This window comes from Ursus americanus, chromosome 32 (assembly GCF_024610735.1).
Source record: "Ursus americanus isolate L20-20 chromosome 32, mUrsAme1.1.p, whole genome shotgun sequence".
Classification (NCBI taxonomy): Eukaryota; Metazoa; Chordata; class Mammalia; order Carnivora; family Ursidae; genus Ursus; species Ursus americanus.
The window spans coordinates 3,921,231-3,946,116 of record NC_142158.1 but is presented as its reverse complement, the minus strand read 5'-3'; the positions used below and the strand labels follow the sequence as shown (position 1 = coordinate 3,946,116).

General features: G+C 49.7%; 1 protein-coding gene across 7 annotated transcripts in view; it reads right to left on the bottom strand.

The window, feature by feature from the left end:
- The window catches only part of RIPOR2 (RHO family interacting cell polarization regulator 2), a 214,151-nt gene that overhangs the window by 24,585 nt on the left and 164,680 nt on the right, over positions 1-24,886 (bottom strand). For 6 of the 7 annotated variants that reach the window (XM_045800496.2, XM_045800494.2, XM_045800495.2 and 3 more), the window contains 8 exons: positions 24,538-24,591; positions 20,440-20,589; positions 16,218-16,281; positions 8,250-8,293; positions 6,932-7,057; positions 6,546-6,694; positions 5,065-5,194; positions 719-1,381 (listed from right to left, as the gene is read on the bottom strand). In XM_045800496.2, the coding sequence (XP_045656452.2) occupies positions 719-1,381; positions 5,065-5,194; positions 6,546-6,694; positions 6,932-7,057; positions 8,250-8,293; positions 16,218-16,281; positions 20,440-20,589; positions 24,538-24,591 (1,380 nt within the window). Of the gene's footprint in view, positions 1-718; positions 1,382-4,513; positions 4,664-5,064; positions 5,195-6,545; positions 6,695-6,931; positions 7,058-8,249; positions 8,294-16,217; positions 16,282-20,439; positions 20,590-24,537; positions 24,592-24,886 lie in introns of all 7 variants that reach the window. The other variant, XM_045800502.2, reaches the window with a different exon arrangement.

Below are 24,886 nucleotides of genomic sequence, written 5' to 3'. Positions count from 1 at the left end.
GGCAGTGGGATTCGGGACAAAATCAGGTTCTGTCTTTCTGTGCAGTGTTTTAAAAAGTTTAATCTGTATGCCTGGGGGCAACATACGCCTTCTCGTGTAGCAACAATAACCTCATTCTGAGGTCCTCCTGCCTGAGAGGAAATCACCCCTCGCTCTCCCCCCACCCCGTCCCCCCTGAGCCGTCGGAGCAGGAGCAGGGTTGAGAAGGTTATCTCTGCTGGCGTCCGGGGTCCCTGGTTCCTAGAGCGCAGGAGACGGTGATTCGTGGGTACCGACTCAGTGACTGGGACCAGACCAGGCCAGAGAAGGGGGCGCGGGGGGAGGCGGGGGGAGATGGGGTGGGGAGATGGGCCCGGGGCTCCACATCAGGCCGGCCTTACTCTTGACTTCAGTCAGGAAGCGGCTCTACCCGGTAGCATCTCGGTGAGATTACGGGGCTCAGCGCGCCTCCCTTTCGCATTTGGCACTGCCGGGACTAGCTCGGGGGCTGGAGGAGCTCACGCATTCCTCAGAGCTTCTCATCTTAGAGAAACTGGTCTGCCGTGAGGGAAATAAAAATGGACGCGAGCTCCCGGCGGTTAAAAATCAGTGCTATCCAAATGGCGACTGTCTCGGTTCTGTGACGAAACGGTAAAACACAGATCCGCTACTTCGGAGAGAATGTTGGCTTCGACACCTCTCTCCAAACCTAATCCGATTTCCCTACAACGGTACTTACTTTCAGGACGTCATCCAAATGCAGGACCTCTTGGTTCAAATCCCGAAACTCTTTGTACTGCTCTTTATGCGGCTCCAGAGCCAGGAGGAGCCCGCTGAACGCATCCTCCAAGCTTCCGTCCAGGAAGGCGCGACAGCCTTCGGACTCTCCGCCGACAGAGCCCTCCAGGAGCAGCTTCTCCGCGGCCACCGGCGCCTCCGCCGAGGTGAGCCTCTTGACCAGCTGCTTCGTGACGTTTCCTTCGAAAGCGTCCAGCTCCACGGGCTTGAGCTCAGAGGCCTCGTCGGACTGCCGCAGCAGCGCCTCGGCCACGTCCTTCTGCAGGAACGGGTGCTCCGAGCCGCCCCCCGCCTCGGGGGTCCGGGGCCCGTCTGCGTCCTCCTCCGCGTGGGGCTCCGGCTCGTGGCCTTCTCTGGAGCGGTTTCTGGAAGACGCTGAGCCGGAGTCGTCCGCGCGCTCGCTCTGGGAGGCCAGGCTGCTGTGGTCCAGCTCTGCGGGGGTGATGGTAATTTCTGGATTTGCTGAGCCCGTGGTGGACAGCGAGCCGGCCGGGTTGGGGGTGAGGGCACAGTCCCCGTTGGACAGGTTACTGGAGCTGAGAGACAGGGGCGTTTTCTCGCCAGCTGCCTTTCCGTGTTCAAAGACGTCATCGGGTAGATTAGACTGTGGGTAAAAGGCATCTCGTTATTATTTTAAATACAAATGATGTGCTCCGTGTCATTTATTTCCAGACAAGATGCCAGGCAATGAAAATACACAAACAGCACTTTCATAATATTAACATGTCAGTTGTTGATTGTGTGTGTGCACGCGTGTGTGTGCGTGTGTGTGTGCACGTGCGTGCGTGTGTGTGGTTGCACGTGCGACAAAAGAAAACAAGCCCTTACAAACCATTTCTGCTGTTGAATCTAGGGGAAAGTTCATTATTCTATTCTTAGGTTTGACATTTTTCTAAAGAAAAGATTGGGGGAAGGGAGGGAACAGAGCCTAGTTTCCTAAAATCCAGGATCTCACAGTATTTGGCAGCCATGGTTATGAGTAACACTACTAATTTTTTTTCTTTTTTGGCATTTATCTTAAAAGACTTTTCAACACTCATGCTAGTTCACTCAAAAGATGTGATGCTTTGTTCTGCTTCAGTTCTCGTAAATTATTTGAAAAGAATTTTACCCACAAATTCCAAGACCTTGAAAATGTTCTATTAATTTAGTAACCATGCCACAAATAACTGAAGGCCAGAAATATACTTGCAGAGCCTCCGTAAAAATAGGAGAAAAAGACGAATAAGCTTGAACATCTCCCAGGACTGCGAAGCCAGAACTCTGGGGGCTTCTTGAAACACCCAGTCCTCTTGTCAAGCCGACCCAGGCTGGGTCAAGAACACTCTGTGATTCATGAAGCAGAACTCAGAAGGGAGAGAAGTTACAAATATCCAGGTAATCAAGATCATTTTATTTTTATTTTTTATTTTTTTGCAGGCATTAAAATGATTCCCAAGTCATCACCCCCCACGCTGTGGTCTGGGCAGTGTCTCAGCGCCAAAAGCTGCTCCGTGGAAAACGTTTTCTAGTGTTGGAGATCGGCTCCTTCGAAATGGATGATTTCTCTTGGGTTCTGGATTTGATCTTTCAAGTAAGTGGTAAGTGCCAAGCTAATGCCTATTTGAATGCTAGGGGAAGCAAGGAATGATCACAATAGTGCTGGAGAAAAGCCCAGGAAGCAAGAACGTTCCCTCCAGTGAAATGGGAGCACACAGAAAGACCAAAGCTCCTCGTCCTCCCCAGCAGTGTTCCTGGTCCCACCAGGGCTGGATAGGGGGCCCCTAGATCCTAACACGTGCAGTTAGTTCAACCCAAACTTTCCAATTCTCATCTGGTTGGAGGGAGATTCATTTTAACCACGGGATGAGTAAAAGGATGTGTCCCTGGGGCATTCAAGTAACGCCTGTAGGCTCAGGGCTGCCTCTAAAGAATGTTTTCGTCCATTAATGTTCCCTGAAGTGTGCTGCTCAGAGTCCAGGGGGGCAGGGCTGAAGGGGAAGGAGTTCTGGAACCTTCTCAGCAGCTGTGGAGGAGCAGGTGGGGCTCCAAGGGCTCATTGTTTAATTCAGTGTCCTCTGTCCTGTCTGCCCCCCACACCTTCTGCCTTGAGGAGAGAGAAAGGGGGATCTTCTGGTGGGAACAGGGGTCCCTTAGGCATCTCCCAGAAGCCCTGGGTCCTCCAAGTGGTCCTGCCCCATCTCATCTCATCTTCAAAGCACATCCCCTGGCAGCTTGGGGTGGTGGGAGGCCCTGGTCAGGGCCTTAGTCAGGATTCTTATTCAAATTCCAAAGTCCGTCTCTCTTGGGCCTTATGTTCCCAAACCCGATTTGCACCTACATAAGTGGCCAGCGTGGAGTTAGACGGAGTTGAGACGCTCTGCTCAAGGGGGCTTACGGTGTGCCAAGGGGACGAGCCCACAAACGGGCACACAACAGTACGAGGCAGTGCGTTCTAACAGCGGCATGGCATCATGTGGCGGGACCCCAGCACGGGGAAGGCTGCCACCTGGGAGACGGGGGTCCCAGAGCTCAGCCCCGCAGAATGGGGAGGTGTCAGCGAGGAGGTGGAAGTACCTTCCAGAAGGAACAGTGCGTGTGCACCGATGGAGGCTCCTGAAGGGCGTGGTGCAGCTGGAGGGCGGTGGGGGTTCGGGGGCTGGAGCAGAGGACCAAGAACGGGAGATGGCAGGCATGGCAAGCTGCGCCAAGGGCCAGAGGGCTACAGCTGCTCTGAGGAACCCGCCTTTATCCAAGGCTATGGGAAGCCATCGAGTTTTTTCTAATCTTGCTCTCATTTAAATTATGCTTTTAAAACCCCTACCGACTCCCTCCATGACTCACAGTATCTGAGCCTGAATGTACGCAGTATAGCAATCGTTACGTATGCAACTGCTTCCGCTATATATCCGTTTTTTGGTCCATGTGTTCATGCACACTTTCCTTCTAGACTCTTCCTATTTGCCTCCTTTCCACTAGGTTAGCCTGGCCCTTCTCACCTGTGTTTTGTAATTCAACAAATTACATGCAATTATTATTATTATCAAGTAGGAAACTTTTTAGTCCTTTCCTTTCTGGACATTCAAAGATGACTCCTTCCCCCAAAGATTCCTTTGATGTCTGTGAAGACCAGACTCCTCGTGTCTGTATGTACATCTGTTGTATCGTCTTGTGACAGGATGTACGACAGAGAATGTAGCTTACCTATTGCATTCCTGACTACAAACAAAAGAACTTCTTTCACTAACATAGGATAAAATCAACGACACTACCATAAACTAACACTAAGAACCTCTTTAAATAAAAATAGCTCTAGGAAAATTGGTGTGATGCCTTCTGACTCCCTCGCACGCCAGGCTGTGAAGGCTACAACTGTGCGTAAAGACTGTCCTCAGTGATGAACTCGCTTAACTTGGGAACCAACACCTTCTTTGACTGTGAGTGTAATTGTACTTTTCAAAAATGATAATCTTGTTACCATGGATATCTTTGCCACGGCGGAGAAAATCTCGGCACAAAAGCAGGGCTCACGGACGAGAGGGACAATCCGCGTCTTTGACAAAGGCACATGCAGGACCACACTTCCCGCCCCAGGGACAGGACAGCTGTGACCACTGCCCCATGAGTGAGATGGAGGAGAGGAGAGGAGAGGAGAGGAGAGGAGAGGAGAGGAGAGGAGAGGAGAGCCATGCCGAAGCAAACACGCCCCGAGCCCCGGAGGCAAGCACTGCACGGCGAGCAGGCCACCCACACTCACAGAAAACTCTAGCTCGGCCTTGGGTCTCAGCCTGAGGGAGGGCAGGTCACTGAAAGAGCGGCTGCGGTACAGCTTGGCAAAGAAAGTGTCCTGCAAGGCACTCAAGACAGACAGCCGCCGCGGCTTGGCTGCTGAAGGATGCAACCACCTCTTCAGAAGTCAAAGCAAGATGGCGGAGTTAGCGGGAAGCATCCGTTACCATGTTCCGTTAGCGTTCTAGCAAGCATCTCTGATTACGACAACCGTGCCGTTATTTACATCTGTTACTCTAAAAGGCTGACCTCAGAGAATCTCCAGAACAGTCTACATGTTATCAAAGCAGTCAGGGGGGTGAGGGGAGAGGGAAGATGGGAGGTTTACCGCCTGCGTGCAGATGGCCGAGGGCCTCCTGGAATGCGCTGCTCTTACTACTTGATTAGGGCGAGCTCTGAGATTAGCATTATCAGGAATTATTGAGAACCCCTAACATCGGATGTCAAGCGTTTCACATACTGGGTGTAAGCCCTGCCGAGAGTTCGACATGTCTCCTCCAGAAATCACAGTGAACTTACGAAGAAGGAGTGATCCTTCAAAGTGGGTGTCTCCGGGGTGCCCTGGCTGTACATGGACATTCTCCTCTGGAGGGCTGCCGCCTTGTTCCCAGCACCCGAGGACGCGGTCATGTCCTCCACGTCGAATGGGCTGCAACAAAACAGGTTCTGTGAACGCATGCTCGTTCAAGTCCCCTCTAACCAACCCCCGGACTGCAGGCTGAGAAAGCACCTCATTATAACTACCACCTTACACACACATAAAGTCAACTCAAACCCGTGGGAATTGGTCTGGCAGAAAATACGCCAAGATAAAAGAAAGTGGAGCAGAAAACGGAGCCCAGACCCACCCAAGGGACCACAGATTAGCATCACGGCTTTAAGAACAATTTATCTATACACCTGGACAATAAACCTTTTTCTTCATTCATATTAGAAATGTAAACATATTAACGCTGTCCAACACATGATGTTGAAGTCTGTAAAAAGTCTTTGAGCTTTGCGGGGACAGATGCGTTAACAACACAAGAGAGTCACAGGTTATTGTTCTAAAGAAAACAAATGTAGACTCCCATTCATTTCATCTGACGCGGAGACTCCTGAGTGACTGGGAGGAGGACAGTCTGTCCACCGTGACACTTATCATCATGCCATCCGGTTCATCCCGCAAGACAAATGATCTTGCGTTCGATAGGTCGATGACTACGAATTATAAAGAGGGAAGGCCGGGCAAAAGGCACGGACAGTGTCTTGTGACAAGACAGTAGCGTCTTCGCTGCTTCCATGGCTCGCCCTCCATATTGGAAAGGGGACCCTGAACATTCGTGCTCAGCAGGTCACATTTACGTGGTAATACACCAGGGGTGTCGTATCGAACGTTGTGAGCAACCGAGTTTAATAACACACAACCTTTCTCGTGAGACGACCTCAGAAAACCACCTTTGAGGTTACTGCTCTGATGAGAGGTATCTCTCGCCCTTTGGAAATGTTCTATTGGAGTGGAGCGTGAAGGATATTGAGAAGTTTCCCAGAGCAGCGTATGGTTCACGAGCTACAGCGGGACAGACGATGAAAACATTGTAGCAAGAATCGGGATCTTTCCGAGGGCAAAATATCTCCTACTGGACAGTTATTTTCCTTCCAAATTAGCTTGCTTAAGAGCTATATTCTACATATATATCTATATAGATATATAGATATATTTAAAGGTTGACAGGGAGGGAAGGCAGCAGGACAAAATATTTTAAATCTGAATTAGAAGAGAACAGTGATAAGACAGAGGCGTCTCCAACTTATGGAGACGACGCGCACGGACATCATCTGCTGAACCAGCGGATAGATCCTCGGGCCAGCGAGGTTCCGACGCAGCTCTCGGTTGGACCGGAGAGTCTCCTTCTGCGACGAGCTCCCTGGGGACTCTGACGGTCCAAGCGCCACCCTCCGAACAGCCCTAGCCTGCAGCAGGGATTTCTAACGTGACGGAACAGAAGAGGGCGACTTACTACCAGGTGATCTCCAGGCTCAGTTTGATGGTGCCGAGGTCGTTGATGTCAACGGCCACCACCTGAGGTCGGGCGGCAAACAGCTCTTTGGTCTCACAGGTCACGCTGCCGACCAGCAGGTGCGTGGCAAGCCCTTTGAGTTCTGTGACCTGGTGAGAGAGGGAGAGGGAAGCCTTACGGGGAGCGTGGGGGAAAGGCCAGGCACGCTTCCCCTGGGTTCTTCTCGGCCCGCTCTGCGTGGGAGCAGCGGTCTTCGCCACGGACTTGGGGTGCAGAGAGGAGTCTGCGGGTGGGGGTAGCGGGCACAAGTCGTGGACACAGACCCCCACCACGGGCCACCCAGCCGTGCGGCGGGAAGACGAGGAGCGGCGGAGACGATACTGAACCTTGATGGAGATGAACCCCACGATCAGGGGCAGGAACGCCACTTCCTCCCCATCCCAGCTCTGCTTGCCGTTGGCTTCTATCTTGCCTTTCAGTTTCCACCTCTGTCGGCCGTACTTCATGAAAATCTGCAGAGAAGACACCACACGTCAGGGTCCAGGGCACTGGCCTGCCTTCCCCACCCCAACACCAAGACAAAAAGGCAGGAAAATAAAGCAGCTGCCGCTCCTCCCCTTCTCTGCCCTCCTCCATCCACTCCCTTCTGGTGGGTTCTTCCAAATTTCCTGGGGCCTGGGGGGTGGGGCAGATGGGGAGTGGGGAGAGGCTTTCAAGGGGAAGTAAGGTCTGCTCCCCTCCAAGAGGCGTGGAGGGCCTTCTGTAGTAAAAGGTCATCACATGGCGTCCTTCCGTGTCACTGTGGTCATGGGGACCAGTTCCTCCCCCCATGAGTCTACTAGAACAGTCACCGTACTCCTCAGCTCCTTCACAGGGAGGAGAAACCATCAGCTAAGATCCACTTAGCAGCCAGAAGCAAGAAGTAAGACCCCCTCCTCCTGGATGAGGAAGACAGAGCTGGACAAGGATTTTGAAATCCGACACAGTCCCGCAAGAGGGTCTCCAGCTCTCCTTGCTCAGACAGGAAGATACTCCTCCGCCCCCTGCCCTCCCCACGAAGAACGATCACAGAGGGTTTTGGAGGAGACAGTTCGATGAAATAATTAAGGGACGTTCCCTTTTGAAGGGGGAAAAGATAAAAGGCTTTTTGGCTTTATGGAGTATATCTTTATAAAGAAAGGTCTAGATACTAGTGTTCTTCAATCCACGGTATTTACGAGCACTCATGGTCTTGGATTGGCTCTTGCATCAGAGAAAAGACTGCTACCAAGTACAACATTGGGACACTAGAGGAAAAGACGAATATGGATGTACAACAAGTAAGGGTCGCTGAAGAGCCAGGTTAGGTTAGCTGCGTTCAGAACTGCACAATGCTGACAGGAGAGCGTGTCCTTCTGTTTTTAGGAAAATCATTTAGGGGCGAAAGGTCCCGATGTCTGTGCATTAATCTAAAATGGTTCAGCAAAATAACAACAACCATAGCAGTAATAATAAAGCCAATGTCATAATGTCAAAATTGGTGTCTGGATGAAGAGTATGTGGGGGTGTCTATCTCCAAACTTTCCCATTGGCTTAATTTTTTTTTCCCAAATAAACGAACATAAGAGAGAGAGAAAAAAAGGCAATTTAAGAAGGAAAATAATGGCCACCTGACTCCTGCCCCTCAAATCCTCAAGTCCAACCCACAGACCACAGGATACTTACCTCGTATTGATCTCCAGGACAGAGGCGAGCGAAACCAGCCAGACCTGCAAGCAAGCAACTGGGATATGAGGTGCAGAACAGACTTCCCCTCTTTACAAACCACAGTTACAAACCCAAAGCATCAGACCTTTGGGAAAGCTCATGCCAGTAGTTTTGGGGGAGAACCTGAGGACACAGCGATGACTGGGAATTCCATCTATCCCAGCCCAAGAGAACATTCCAGGCTGGGTTATTTAAAGACACTGCTTTTTGGGGCAAAGAAGGCTGTTGGGCAGGGGCTAGAACTCTATGTACCTTTGGCCCACTGAAGATCCACCCAGATTCCAGGATCAGAGAATTAGGGCCAGAAAGATATATTCATTTATTTACCCAAAATATTCCCATGAACATAAACGGCTCTCTTGTTTTTCTTTCTGTCCCAAGATTTGTGATTTCTGATAAGGGCCTTTCGTTTGCTTGAAGATTCCACGTACCCTTGCCTCTCTCCAATTCACTCATTCCTGTTTTCCTTTTCCTATTTACCCGGCAGAATGATACCACCATTTACTGTGTTATGAAACCATGTAAAAAGAATTGTCATCTACACAAAGCCAGTGATTAAGAAAACTAAAACCAACCAACCGAATGACAACAACCCGCATCCCCCAAACGGAGATGGGGCTTCCCTTCGATGGCTCCTCATTCCTAGCTGGGTCTGCTCAGTCCGAGATCCGCCCCCCGTCTGCTGTAGCAGCAAGAACACATCAGGTCACACCACCGTCGTGGGACATCTCAGGGACCCTGGGTTTCATCGGTCTCTCTCTCTTTCTGCAGATATTTATGGAGCCTCCGCGTGTGGGAGGATCTGCGCACTAGGGTAACAATCTGCAGATGAAGAGAGACTTCGCCGTTACCCAGAAAACAGAACAAAATGTGGTTCAAGTCCACGGGGATGAAACAGACAAGGAGCAGAGGCAGTAAGAGGAGTTAAAGCTAAAGCTGATTTCTGTTCTATCGACCGGCGAGTCCTCTCCAGATATTAACTCCAGTTCCTTCACTTTACAAGGGGGGTAACAACGTCCACCTCACAGAACCCTTTGTAAAGACAATCGATGGCAATGATCGTAAAGACAATACGTGGTCACGATTATGTATTTGGGAGTGGGGTAATAGCACTGACGGAGCACGCGCCAGCGACAGCTCACTTAAAAGATGGTATCTGTATGAAAAGACAGCAAACTGATGCACATGAGAGAGGGGACAGCAATGAAGAGACAGTAAAAGGAGGGTTTTTTCCCTACATTTTGAATTTTTGTAAGACTGTGTCACTTATATAATTAAACAAGAAACTCTATCTCATTTAATGTAGGATAGTTTCATGGAGGAAGGTGGCATTTGAACAACAGAATATCACCACCGGCAAATGAAGGGGGAGAGGACGCTTCTGGGTGGAGCGAGTGGCCTGTATTCACTCAGCAGTATTTCCGGAGGGCCTACCGTGTGTCAAGCATGAATAAAGGTGTGGGGAGGAAGGTACATACACAGTAAATGCAAGGGCTGAACTTGTCAACAGAGACCTATCAGCAATCCTGGCTTTGTTTCTGTGCCAATCACAAAGCAAAGTCCTTTACCCTAATAGGGACCCCAAGACAACACTGTAATCAAGGAATGAAACAAATTCAATGAAACTGGGCAAACTCTTTAGTACTTTCTCATTTTCTAATGAAAAGAACCAATACGGTTTTATGATAAAGAATTCCAGTTACATGAAATAAGTCAGGCTGAGAAAGACAAATACCATATGATTTCATTTATATGTGGAATCTAAAAGAAAAAACCAAATGAATAGACAAAAAGCAGAAGCAGACCCATAGATAGAACTGATGGTTGCCAGAGGGGAGGGGGTGGGATGATGGGCCAAGTGGGTGAAGGGGAGTGGGAGGTACAGAGTTCCAGTTACACAATAAATAAGTCCTGGGGATGGAAAGTGCAGCATTGGGAACAGAGTCGATGGTACTGTCAGAGTGTTGTACAGGGACAGGCGCGAGCGACTGTCATGCAGAGCACAGCATATGAACTCGTCGAATCACTATGTGTACACCCGAAATTAACGTAGCATCGGGTGTCAACCACACTTCAATTAAAAAAATTCAGTACAGATGTTTAGATATCTTCAATAAGGTAATATTTATAAAGTAATATTAAGTAAAAAAGCAAAAAAGGCAAAATTCAAAACCTATGTAGAGTGTGACCTCTACTATATAAAAATGGATCCAAAGGAAAAAATTATAGAAAAACATATCAAAGTGCTAAAATAATTATCTCTGATAAGGTAAGATTATGAAGAAAGTTACATTTTTTACATTAAATAGTAATTTTTATTGTGTTTTTTCAAATATCATGTATTTATTTTATAGGAAAAGACCTAAAAAAGATCACGTATGTTGGCTGGCAGGCAGCATATGTGCAGAGAAAAGGCGATTTGGGTATTCATGACAATTTTTACAAAGTTTAGCACTGGTGGAGCTATTATATTATGACTTTAAACTTTTTGGTCTATTTGCCCGTATTTTAAAAAATGAGAAAGTACCATTTAAAAATTTTAAAACAGATTCGAGAAGAACAATCCCTCACTTTTGATAGAGGTGCCGGAGAGGCAATAACTGTGAGTAGCTGGTGCAAGAGCAGCCCTGGGACTCTTACATTCCTTCACGCACAGGATGTCCATTCCACCAACAGACCCCTTCGAGCCTCAGTCTCCTCAAGCTGCCATTTAAGACCTTTGCGTTCTTAGTTGTTTTTATATTAGTTTTAACGTGATTTAACCCATGGAAAGAGGATGGTACCACACAACGTATTTTGCCTTCTGTGAGTAGCCCCGTGGAGCTGTGAGACTGCGGAATGCATGACTCTGCTTTCCGCCCATCTCAAGGACACTCCAGGGTTAAGAGCACAGACAAGGTCCCGGGCGGCTTAGAAAAGCACCTGCTGTAACCACTTTCTGTCAGTAGATGGCAGCAACTCACCAGCTCGTCCTGCCTCGCTACCCACAGAGCAGGTCCACTGAGGACGGTTCTACCAACCAGAAGAGGCCACTTTAACAGATTGCCTGAAGTAAGAGCAGAATTTAGAAAGTCAATGCTCACTAATCGTTTTCTGGAGGATTTAATCTTTTTTTTTTAGTACTTCAGAAAAAAAGCACTATTGACTGGTTTTTATAAATCAGAATTGGCGAGACACCAATTTTAAGAAAATCCAAAGTGCAAAGGGGCACCTGAGTGGCTCAGCTGGTTGAGCAGCTAACGCTGGGTTTCTGCTCAGGTCATGATCTCAGGGTCATGAGATTGAGCCCCGCATCCGGCTCTGTGCTCAGCGGGGAGTCTGCTAGAGGAGTCTCTCTGCCCCTCCCCCCACTCGCGCTTACATGTTCTCTCTCTCTCTCTCTCTAAAATAAATGAAAAAACCTTCAAATAAAATAAAATAAAACCTGGGCAAATTAGTTGAGGTCTCATCCGTTGCCAGTTTACCTGTGCATTTACAACAGAAGCTGGTTAAAACAAAAACTAAAAACCAAGAAACTGACCTGGTATCAGTGTGGATAAAGTATGTAAGGGGGAAAATGCTTTGAAGGACGTTTTCCCCCTTTCAACATTACCAGAAATTTCGTATCTGAACTTACCCAAACGGGAGAAAGGTACTTGGTAGAGATGGTTTTAGAGCTTATAAGCCCAGGTCATGAAAGCACAGTTTCTAGAAGTTGCTTGCAGCGGCATCCCCCCCCCGCCCCCAGGCACTGATTACCAGCGCCCTGCTGCAGACTGGCACGAGCCAGGCAGAAGCAGGACTGCTGCTACACTTCCTAAGGTTCTAGCCGCTCGTGGAAGCCAATCACCGCGCTGCTTGCGAATGGAAACCAACGATGGGGCAATTAGCTTGCTGTCTTGCCAACCTGGCCAGAGGCCTGCGGGGATTTTCACAGCTGGGCAAAGCTTCCTGTCTTCTCAGTAGTTTTGTGATAACCGTTGCATGGTCTAGAATGCTTTTATCATGGCTGCTCTGCAGACCGTCATGGGGGTGAGCGTCCAGGGGAGGGCGGGAGTGGGGGGCTTTTGTTTCTACGGTGCACCTTTGGCTGTGTTACTATAAACACCCATTACTGATAAAACGGCTCTTCTCCGGCCTCGTTGGGAAGGCCCAGATGCTACAGCACGTAGGCGCCCACCTTTCCTTCCTTTGCTCAGAGACTTTTCTGCCGGAAGAATGCTCCCTGTTTTTGCTAGTTCTACGATGACCTTCCTTTCCAAAGATAAAGCAGATCACACATGCTGACAGCATAGACACACAGAAAAGGATGGCTGGGTATTCTCGACAACGTTAACAAAGTTTTGCACCGGGTGGAACGGTGATGAAGGTTAGGAAGTCACACTTTCTGCTCCAAGGAAAGGAGCCAAGCAGCGGCACAGCCAGGAGTTCCGTCCCAGGCCTTCCTGGTTTATTGACCAGGCATAAATAGTGCAGACTTACTAGCTCGGGTAGTTCTTCCCTCTGCCAAGGCCTTTCCCGGCCCTGAGAGCCGGAGAGGCAGGCACAGGCTTGGAGATACCCACTGCCTGGAACTTCATGGGAACGAAGCAAGAGCTGGGAGAAGTAGTTTCCCTCGAGAGAGCACTTTTCATCTAGGTTCTGGCTAGCAAGAGGTTCCCTCGTTAGCCTGACATTCAAGGCACGTTAAGATCCTGCGCCCATGCACGTCCGTAACTCTTCTTCCAGTACGGGCTCTTGCCCAGCCAGCCCTCCTGCCATTTGTCAACATGCTTTTCCCTCTTTGGTGAATGCCATTCCCTTGCTGTTCATCTGCCCAGAGCAGTCCCTCTCGTTCTAATTCAAAGGTTACGTTGAGGAGCCTTCCTCCTTCCTTCCTGCTTCCCTCCCCCAAGATAGGTGAGTGGCACCCTTCTCCCGTCCCCCTGGGGGCTTCAGAGACTAGCTGGCCACCCCACTAGTCCAGGGAGTCATTTGTTCCACTGCATTAGAATGCACAGGCTCATACATCCCTTTTTCTCCAGTGGCCTGTGTGGAACCAAGGCCAGGGGCCACTCATCAGGACGCAGCCAAGAGCAGGAGCTCTGTCACTGATCAGTTGTTTTTATCATCGACCCACTCACACCCCCGGGGGCCACACACACACACACACACACACACACACACTCACAAAACCAAAAGGGTTGTTTTCTTTGTGTTGGGTGGGGCAGAAAGGGAAGTGTGGAAGGGTGTGGCAGGAGGAAGTTGGGTTACCAGCTCTGACAATATTATGAAACACCCTGAGTGGATGTCGGTATGTTTGCTGGGGGGTAGTTATGTTTAACCAGAAGGAATCACAGATAAGAACGTAGCTGATTGTAAACATGTAAGATTTCTTGGCAGCGTGAGGCTTCCCTTTATCAAGAGAGAGGAAGATTTCCATGGAGGTGTCCCTTTGAAAGGCTTCCTAGCTGTCATTCAAGAGTTTTCATGTTAGATTAGCAAAGTGCAGGGGCGCCTGGGTGGCACAGCGGTTGGGCGTCTGCCTTCGGCTCAGGGCGTGATCCCAGCGTTACGGGATCGAGCCCCACATCAGGCTCCTCTGCTGAGAGCCTGCTTCTTCCTCTCCCACTCCCTCTGCTTGTGTTCCCTCTCTTGCTGGCTGTCTCTATCTCTGTCAAATAAATAAATAATAATAAAAATCTTAAAAAAAAAAAAAAAGATTAGCAAAGTGCAAAGGGAGAATAATCTGTAATGAAAAAGGAGAGTACGTTTTGGGCTTAGAGCCCCCTGGGGGGACCCGAGGGCCCAGACGGAAGCCACGGCAGCGGACCAGGCAGGAAAGCAGGAAAGAGAGAACGGGGAGAGGCAGAGATGAAGGAGATGGGTGAACGGGCAGTTCTGTCAGCCCACCAGGATAACCCTTTAGGACCCAGTGCTGCTATTCAGCGGGCGCCCAGGTCCCTCAGGGATGGCGGCCCCCATCACCATCGTCTCCTGACCTCCAGGCCTGAGGCCAACGCTGCCTGTGTGCTGGGACGGAGATTACCCTCCCACAGAAGAGATTCTAGTATCGGCTCTGCTCTCTTCGAACTTCCCTCCTCGCAGGAGACCGAGCGTGGGAATGTTCCAGAAGCCAGGAGCCCTGGAATTCAGTTTCAAGTTTGACTCCAACCTGGTATGTGACTCCTGGGTCAAGCCATATAACGCCCACTTCCCGCCAATAAAATGGGGAAATGTGGATGCCTTGGACAATGGAAATCAGGGAAATCTGTTACTCCCTGTGTTAACTGTGAGAAGATGTGTGGGACCTGAGTCTCTCTCAGCTGTGAGACCGACCAGTCCGCATGGATGGTGCCGAGTGTCGGGGAACACGAGAGGGAAGTGTTTTCTGCTAAGCACTGATTCGGGGCAGCTGTTTTCCAAGATCAGGCTGCTGATGAAATCATCCTGAGAGTCTTAAAAAAATCTTCCAGGGCCCCACCTGACTTGCTGGGTCTGCGGCAGGGCCTGAGTGGTTTTGGAACCTCGGACTCAGGTGAGGACCCAACAGGAAGACAATAAACGAAAAGCTGACAAAGCATGGATGCCCCCCTCAGTGGGACAGCAAGTGCTGAGATTTCTCACTGAATAAGAAACCAGTTCACGCTCAGGTCTGCCCCAGAGAAGAATGCAGCCACCGGGGAAGCTGAAGGTCAAGGTCGTTGTTATTCTAGGAATAACTCATTCAGAGTGGCTCTCAGGCTCTCACGGGGGTGCCTAGCACTTGACACAGACAGGGCCCTGCAGACTCAGATGATTCACTCGAAAACGGAGCTCTCCTGTCGAGCACTTAAAACAAAAAAGTGCCCCTTCTCTACTCCCTTAATTGCAAAAAGTCGAGGAGAGGGTGATTAAGTCTCCATTAGCAACCACCCGGGGATCCAGCTCCTGCAGAAACGTGAGGACCGAGCGCCTACGCCCCAGCTCTCTCTCTGCCGCAGTCAAGGGGCCCAAACTCGAGACACAGGGACGGTGGCTGCCGATCGCAGAGCCCCGCCCGCAACACCGGCCACGCTCCGTTTCCTCAAGCTCGCGTGCCTTTTTTGTTCTGAAGATGCCACGGTACAGATGCCAATGACCAATCGTGCTGCTAGGTCGGGGCTTTCCAGAGCAAACACCAGAAAAGCACTGGGCAAAGGAGGAAAGTGCACAGTCCTCTGTGGGTTTTATACTAAAAATAAAAACCAGTAAGGAATGGGTGGGTAGCTTGCAGAAAACGTGAGCAAAAAGGAACAACTGAAACGACACCACAAAGAAGCCAAAGACAAACTGAGAATGTGGGACATTCTGTACAACAACGGTTTTTACGCCAAGTCAACGGCAGGAGGAAAACGGCAAGGGTCTGCTTTAGACGAAAGGAAGCCTAAGAGAGACACCTAATGACCAATCATGACGCATGGACCCTGTTTAGATCCCAGTGTGAACAAACCAACTGTACAAAGCGTTTCCGAGACAGCTGGGGAAACTGGATAATGGAGTGGATTGATAACAAAGGCGTATTAATTTTACTAGACGCGATAATACTTGGCATTGTGGTTATTCATGTAAGAAGAAGTCCCTGTTCCTTAAGGGATGCATATGGAAATACACACGGGCAGGGTCACATATCTGGGTTACGTATCATCAAAGGGAAAAGCACATGGGGGAAAAGCCTGCTAATTATTAAATCTAGGTGATACGGGGCTCATTGTAGCATTCTCTTCACTTCTGTGTATGCTTGCGATTCTGCCATTATAAAGATTTAAGGGTGTAGGCAAGTCTCAGGACTAGAAGGTTCTGAAACATCAACACATTCACCAACGGGGAGGGGTGAGCGTGGGCGGCACAGCGTCTTTGCAAGAAAAATAAAAATAGCGTGTGTACTCAAACTTCAAGGAGCTCTGTCTGTGGAGACGGCGCCTGACTCTCTGAACGGGGAAAGAGTACCTTTCATCTTGATGGAGAACTCCCCCAGCAGATTCTCCAGCTCTGCCTCGATGGTGCACATATTCTGTGAAGAGGACAGAAAACTGGCATCAGCGAGAGGCTTCTGTTCCAAACAGCTCAAAGCACATGACGTTCGAGAAGCTGCAGACAACTACAGCTCCAGGCTTGAACACGGGGGGCATCTACCTGTGTGCAGGGAGCTACACGGAACTGCCTGTGAAGCATTCTGGGCAAAATGTTCCCCCCGAGCCTACGCAAGCCTTCTGGTGTGCGGGGAATTTAGAACACAGAAGAACAAGTCACTTATTTCCATGTGCAACGATGAGGTTGCTAGGTAAGAAGGAAAGCAGTCTGGGGGCGCCTGGGTGGCTCAGTGGGTTAAGCATCTGCCTTCAGCTCAGGTCATGATCTCAGGGTCCTGGGATGGAGTCCTGCATGGGGCTCCCTGCTCAGTGGGCAGCCTGCTTCTCTCTCTCCCTCCGCCCCTCTCCCCTGCTCATGCTCTCTCCCTCTCTCTCAAAGAACTAAATAAAAAATCTTAAAAAAAAAAAAAGAAGAAGAAGAAGGAAGGTAGTCGTCTCCTAAATGGAGAAGGTCAAGTTCTTAAGTTGCTGACTTTGGGATCTCCTACAGCAGAAGACTTGCTGTGCTGCCTTCAGATGTTGCATCAATGATCTCATCCAATTCTGTCATAAACAGACAAATCCAGAATGTGACATTCTGTAAGAACTGGCCTGGATTCCTCAAAAAGGTAATGTGGCAATGAAGTTCTAGATAAAAGGGGCTAAAGAGACATAAAAACCAAATGCCACCTGTTGCCTTCCACTAGATCCTGACTTGAAGGACAGTACCCTAAAACGGTTACGAAAGACATGACCGGACCAGAAAATGCACAGGCCATTCGCTAACTCCATTAGCTCATTGTCTCAGTTGTGGGAATGGTGTGTGTGCAGGGATACACGGGCCACCACTGTGGTTCTGTGCAAAGTACTATGGGGTGAAGTGTCACAATGTCCGTTACTTACTGCCAAATGACTCGGCAAAAACATAAGGGTAAAGAAGAAGTTGAGCGTAGGTGAGAAGGAAGGCAAATAGGGCGGAATGTTGCCAACTGGTGAAGGCAGCCGGTGTTTATTACACTAGCCTCGACTTTTCTGTCCACTGGAAATTTTTCTTTCTTTTTTTTTTTTTAAAGATTTTATTTATTTATTTGACAGAGAGAGAGACAGCCAGCGAGAGAGGGAACACAAGCAGGGGGAGTGGGAGAGGAAGAAGCAGGCTCCCAGCGGAGGAGCCTGATGTGGGGCTTGATCCCAGACGCCGGGATCACGCCCTGAGCCGAAGGCAGACGCTTAACTGCTGTGCCACCCAGGCGCCCCCACTGGAAATTTTTCTTAGTGGAAACGGGGGACCAAAATAGCAGTGCTGCTGTACCCTACTCAAAGTGAGCGAGGCTGACTCCCTGCGGCGGGGCCATGGCGCCCCAGAAATGACTCCCGGGCCTGACAAGAGTCCTCCGCTCACTCTACTGCTGAGGGACCCTGAAGGCAGAAGGGGGGATGGCATCAAGCGTGTGGTTAGACGTGTTGCTCTGCCCGCCCTACTTCCTCCGTATCTGAGGACCTAAACAGAGCAGTCAGTTAGAGATCAAAACCGGAAAAATGCCGAGGCCGAGGCTCTCCGCAGGGGGGCCCTTTGGCAGCTCCCCGCCTCAGCTTTGGAAATCACTTGTGCGGCAGGAAGCAGCCTTGACCGTCCCCGCTCCCTGGAGTGGGGGCGGGGGGAGCGGGGTAGCACCTGCAGGCTTCTCCCTTGCAGCTGGCCTCCATGGTCTGGGGGCTGGGCGGGGGTGGCCACTCCTACTAGCCCACAGCCCCACGAGCACTGACAGGGAGTGCTCCCGTTTGCATTTTGTGGGCTGATGACTTCAGGATTGCTGAGCGAGGCCACAGTGTCCTCTCGGTGCCTCTGTTCTTTCCAGAAGATCTCTCTCCCGCACTGGTGTGTTGATGGGGTGCAAAGAGAATGGCACTGCCTTTGCCCCGTGAGCTCTTAGGACTCAAATAGCTTAGCAAACCTCCGGGAAACTTCCTGAAGTCTGAGCTCTGTGCGGCTTGAAAGCTTTGGAAACGGTCTCAGTACACTGCTTTTCTTAGAGCCCTGTGCGGCTCGCGGCTCGGTGAAGGAACACATCACACTTTCCCGAAAGGCCAGCGGCGTTAGCATGCAGGACGGGGTTGCCACCAGCGCCTTCAAGAAAACCTGGGGGCAGCTGGTTTAGCAGGTGAGGACTTCTGCGGTCAGGATGCTCTTCCGTCTCACCGGGGCAGCTGTGGGTGAGTCCCGCAGCCCCTGCGGCAGCCCCCCACCCCGCAGCTACTCCCCCGAAACGTTCTCTGGGATAAAATCCCGGCTCTGCGGTTACGTGAAGATAGGAGCCACCCGATGTCAGGCAGGACACTACAGAAGTCCGACTCCCTTCTCCTCGAAGGCACAGTTCCTCTTACTGAAACGGTCCTCTACGTCTTTGAACGAGGGGGCGAAGTCTCATGTCATGTGCCAGCACCCGAGCAAGGACAGGTATTTCGGAAGCAGCCGGCGAGTGTTCTAGAACGGGCAGCTTCTCCAGGCTGCCCATCAGTTACCTGCTCCTGGACTACGAAAGACCATTTTAAGTGCTCTTTTATTTCCAAGACATGCACAAATGAGGTCTTACGAGCCAGGGCTGCTTCTAAGCCAGAGTCGCAACCCCTGGGTGCATAAACTTGGATGGGGGGCAAAGAAAGTCCCCATGATTTCACAATCTTTAAGTACAATGCATGGCGTCGAAGTTTCACGAATGTAGGAACTAAGACCCAGCGGTATGACTCGTGCCTGTGGCTCTGACACATAGAAATCCCCTGTGTGTTCACGCACACCACTGGGTCTAGATAACCTTGAACAATCATTCAGACTTTTTGCTACTTTAAAAATTTATAACTTCCAATAACTAGTGGCATTGCTAGAGCTGATAACTTAATTTTGATGTGCTAATAATGTGGCATAAACAGAGCACAGTACTGTATCAAAATATTTTGCTTTTTAAGATATTTTGATAATAACTGTACTGCTAATACTGAAATAACTATTTCAGTATCATTGGCTTCCTTTGAATTCCTGGATTCTATGTATTTTACTTTATGCATTTAACAAGCGTTCTTCTGAAAGGGGCACATAGGTGAAGAAGCTGTGTTTCGGACCATGGAAAGAGACAAACGGGTCAGACCAAAGGCGCTGCTGGAGTGACCATATGAGGCGACCCATGGGGCCCCTCCCGCAGCAGGGCTGGGGGACAGAGGCTCAGCTCTCAGAGCTGTCCAGCAGACCCCCATGAACCCTCCAGAGACTGATGACTTCATTCATGAAATTCGATCTCTGAGCAGACACATGGGTTAGTGAGAAGTGCTGCTTGAATAATTCAGTCTTTCATCAAAGACACTTGGTATCAGGTGACCCCAGGAGGAGGGAGACCTCCCGGTGTCAGACGTAGGGCCTCAGAGACAGAAGCCAGGGGAGGCCCACTTCTGCTGGCGGTTTTTTATCTTGTCTCCTTTAAGAGAGAAGGGACTTCCTCACGATAAAATCATCACAGGCAGGAGCGTGGGTGATACCCAATTTTCAGGGTAGCTACCGTAACCGCTGGGGCAGCTCCACTTCCAGGAATAAAGCCAGGGTAGCCTGCACACTAGAAAATTCTGGAGGGCACTTAGACTGTCAAGAACCAGGGACCAGGGCCTAGTGACTTCCTCGGGCAGTCGCTGAAATTACCGACACGCGTTTGTAGCCTACCTGTGCGAAGAACACAAGGCAGCATGGAGCACATAAGAGTGTAAGACTTGGTCAATGCACGGCTTCGTAGCACCTAACATCTCGCGGCTTTTCAAGTTCGTGAGCTAGCACGTTCCAAGGCACTAGGAGATGAGCGCCTGACAGGTGACGCTCAGGGACCGAGAAAGGCCAGCAAAGGCTGTGGAGTCCAGTGAAGACTCTGAGCCAAAATACAACCAACAGAACTGCCCCAGAGTCGTCTGGGACGATTGCACGACAGCCCCCGACAGTGCAAGACAGGCACGCAGTAGGACATGTCCCTGAAGAGTAGAACGCGGTCTGTCCTCGCCGCGGGCAGTTACGGGCAACCGGACAAGCCGCGTGCGGTCGAGCCGCCGGGCCGCAGGGCACATACCTCTGTGTACTCCCTGTAGCTGCGGCCGATCTCGGACAGGCTCTCGCGGGCTGCTCTGCTGGAGGGCGAGGCCGCGAAGGCTTGCTTCATCTTGCTGGCGCCGTCTTGGAGACGGCTCTGGATACAGTAGGCCTCGTAGAGTTCGTCGACCTGGCGGAGCCACAGGAGGGAACACAAGGGGGGGTCACTACTTAATCCCACTTGAAAGAAGCTACACGGGCCTTGTTCAGTCCGAAAGATATTTACCTTTCTGACTTCAACAAGGGGTCCCTAGTAGAAGCGTCATCCTTTTATTTATTTATTTATAAAGATTTTATTTATTTATTTGCGAGAGAGAAAGAGAGAGAACATAAGCATGGGGAGCAGCAGGCAGAGGGAGAAGCAGACTCCCCGTTGATCTGGGAGCCGATGTGGGGCTTGATTCTGGAACACGGAGATCACAACCCGAGCCAAAGGCAGACACTTACCCATCTGAGCCACCCAGGCACCTGCCCTTCCTCCCCTCTCCGGCCGACCATCATCCTTTAAGCCAGAGACCAATCATCTTTGTTTTAGCCACTGGGATCCATTTTCTCCTTGAAAGCAGATTTTAATCTGAGCCTTCTCTGCAAATTACAGGAAATGAAAATGAACTTAACATTGGTGGGCTGTGTGAGCCAAGTCCTGGATGACAGCGACCGCAGTCTTCTACGTAAGGAGCGAACACGGGAAGGATTTCCGCGAGGTTCTTATCACTTTCTTTTAAGAGTGTTGTCACAAGGTGATATTCACACATCTACATTTAGCATTTTTTTTTTGAAAGAACTTGAGCCAACACTTTACAAAAATCATTTTCAATAGGGCCCCTGGGTGGCTCATCTGCCTTCAGCTCAGGTCATGATCTCCAGGGGTCCTGGGATCGAGACCCGCATCAGGCTCCCTGCTCAGCAGGGAGTCTGCTTCTCACTCTCCCTCTGCACCCCCCTTGCTCTCTCTCTCTCTCTCTCAAAAAAATAAAATCTTTAAAAAAATCATTTTCAGTAAAGAGTCTCAATAATAGAGAAAACGAAGTTATTAAATTATCCTTAAAATGAGGGTGAAGAGGGACGCCTATGTGGCTCAGTCGGTTGAGCATCTGACTTCGGCTCAGGTCATGATCCCGGGGTCCTGGAATCGAGTCCCGAGTCGGGCTCCCTGCTCAGCAGGGAGTCTCCCTCCCCCTCTCCGTCTGCCCTTCCCCGCTGTCATGCTCTCTGTGTCTTTCTCAAATAAGTAAATAAAATCTTTTTTAAAAAATGAGGGTGAAGCACAATTGCAAAAGCTGATCAAACCGAAGGCTTAAGAACTATGTGGTTTTGTGTGTGTAAATTACACGGCCACTAAAACAGTAAATGGAAACACTAGAGGTGAGCTATACATCTACGCCTCCACTTCCGAACAATAATATACCGTTTGCAAATGACTATTGGTCACACTCATTCTATAAGCCTCATAATCACTTACTGTCTCAAAGACAGTGCTTCTCAATCAACCCGAGGCAATTTTGACACCCAGGGGACATCTGGCAAAAGCCACAGACGTTTTTTCTAGCATCACAGCTGGGAGGTATTATTGCCATCTGGTAGGGACGAGGCCAGGGATGCCGCAAAACGTTCTGCAGGACAGAGGACAGCCCCCTGCAACAAAGACTAGCTCCAAATAGCAATAGTCTCCAGGCTGAGAAAACCTGGTTATTCCTCATCACGTACGTGTCCACAGTCTCGCGCTCTCCCCCATTATCAACACACTCCCCAGTTAACCACAGGAATTTGCAGGCAGATGAAAAGGACACGAACACCAGGCATTGGCAGAAGCAAAGGAAATCAGGGACTCATGAGAGGCTGCCTCGGACAATGTGAAGTTTTCATTTCAGTACAAAGTTTATTCCCTCAGAAGGCTGTAGAACCAGAGGAACGGTTTCAGAGTTTAAGATTCCCCTTTTGTTCTGAGGCCAAGTTTTTGGGTGCTTGCGACAGAGTCAGGAGGACCCGTTAGAGTAGGTGGAACTCTCCACCGTTGCTGTCTCTGTCTAGACGTCAATCACACTCAGCTTAGAAGATGCACATTAAGAGACTGGAAATTATTCTCTGGTTAAGAGATTCCTGCTGCTCTTTCCGTCAACAACTCACTACACTTTGCTGGGAGCAACTGCCAGACTCTGGAAAGCAGCCCTTCATCTTTGGGGTCAATGCGTTTGTCTCTGATGAAGAGGAAGATGTAAGGTCCAAGGTGGTGAATCTGCTGATGAAATCTTTGGGTTGGTGACTGGCAGAGAGAGTGGCTGCCATACCCTAAAACCAAGCAAAGCCTTCCCTGGTGAGCTTGTTAAAATGCGGATGCCCAGATCCCGCCCGAGCTGCTGATTCAGTAGGTTAGGGCTGGGCTGGAATCTGGAATTTTACGTGAACATTGCAGATCATGCTCATGGGGGTGGTCCCCACAAAACCCCTAGAAACACAAGAACTGACCCCTCTTCCGGGGCAGGCCAGACTGCTTCACCCATGGGGTCCGTTGGGAAGCTACCCCTTCCACCTCCTTCCCCACTACGGGGTTGGCTAAAGTCTGCGACTGTGATCCTCTCTACGGCAAACTTCACAGGGACGTTGGTTTAGCCCTGAAGATGCAGTCTGTTACTCTGCATTCGCAGAAGAGTGAATTCTTTGTTTTCATTTCAGTGCCAACCTATGCTAGCCAAGCGGAGCTACCCTGTACGGTAAAGGGTGACTATGTCCTCGAGTGGGAACGGGCCCGTCTGTAGGCAAGCGCTGGTCTCATCCATACGTCAGCAGGGGCTCTCATCAAATCACCTGCTGGACTCGTTCGGTTAAATACCATTTGCGAGACATGCTGTGCACAAGGGTTAAAACAGCCTGCCCAAACCTTTTGTGAACCCCCGGACTGTCGTGGCAACGACAGTGGCTACAAGATGGATAAGTACACGCCCACCTGAGAGGGATTTTGTTTCCTTGCTGTGCTTCAAACCAAACAGAGTCATTTGCCAACACCTGCCCGCCACACAAATACCTTCGAATGGATGTCATTGTTTTATTTAGTGAGTTCCACAGAAATTGGAGCGATTTCAGATTCTCCCAGGTAACAGATACTTTGCAAAGTGGGGGCGTGCAAAAGCAGATGCGTACACGTATGTTTATCTACAGCTAAATCATCACAGAATTTTAAAACGAAAGGATTCTTAGGATCATTTAGACTGAATACATGCACCTCCTGGCTCCATTTCACAGAGTGGAAAACCAAGGTCCGCATGGGTGATATAGCCCAGAGAGTATGTGGCTGGAACCTAGGGCTTCTGACTCCTAGCAGAGACATTGGCTGAAGCCTCCAGTCTCTCTACTTGGAAGAGAGGCTGATGCACGTGGATGGAAATAGGAATTACTATTGGTGGGATTTAGTGGCTCCTAACGGGAAGTATTTTCAAGTTGTCCCAGTAACTCTTGGTAGTGTTCAGAACAAGGGGGTGACAGTCCCACTCCATCTAGCCTGGTTGGACCATCAGTGAATGATTTGTAGGGCTCAGGCCTGGGTGTCAGGGGTCCCGACAAAATGGCCCTCATCGATGGGGGCAACAAAGATGAAAGAAAAGCTTAGAAACCACGCTATGTGAGGAAGGACAGAAGGAACTAGGAGCTTGAGAAAGAGTTAGGGACGTACATGGCGGCTGTCCCTAAGTACTTAGAAGGCCTTCATGAAGAAGTTTACGGGATACCAAGTTGTACGTCTGGCCAGAGGGTCAAGTGATGCAAGTGTGAAGTTTCTTGTAGGGTCAGCTTGGTTCGATCTTTACGAAGACTACACAGGGACTAGCGCCCAGCAGGAGGCTCCCTGGGAAGCACGTAAATGTTTGTTGAACAGAAGGAGAGTCAGAGCTCTGCCCGATTGTCAGGCTCTTTGCTCCTTTTTCTCCATCTTTCCTGCCTGTTGGAGGACTTAATTGCTAATCAGCTTAGGAGTCAATTAGGTAAGAAAATCTCCATGGACTAGATGCCACATTTAGGCCAAAGGCATATTGATTAGTGCCTGAGAACAGAAACCCAGAAGCCAAGACAACAGGAACTTCATTACCTTACTAATGTGGAACTCCAGGCGTCTCATGTACCTTTCAATCGTTTTAATTTGCTGGAATTAAAAGAAGAGGTTTGAAGAAGTACAGCCATATACAGTTTAACTGATCTAGACTGGCAAGAGTATCTTCTGATCTCATACACAATATTACCAGAAAATGCGAAATATCTCCCCTTCCTTCCAATCTTGGCTATTTCAGAAAATCTCTAATAACGATTTAGAAAGTATTTTCTAAAATATGGAATAAATATTCCGAGAGATGAACTCGAGTTAGTAATCGGAATCCTTGTGCTCACCATCGAGGGAGGCCAATCAAATGGAACTCCTTGGATTTCTAGCAGGACAGTGT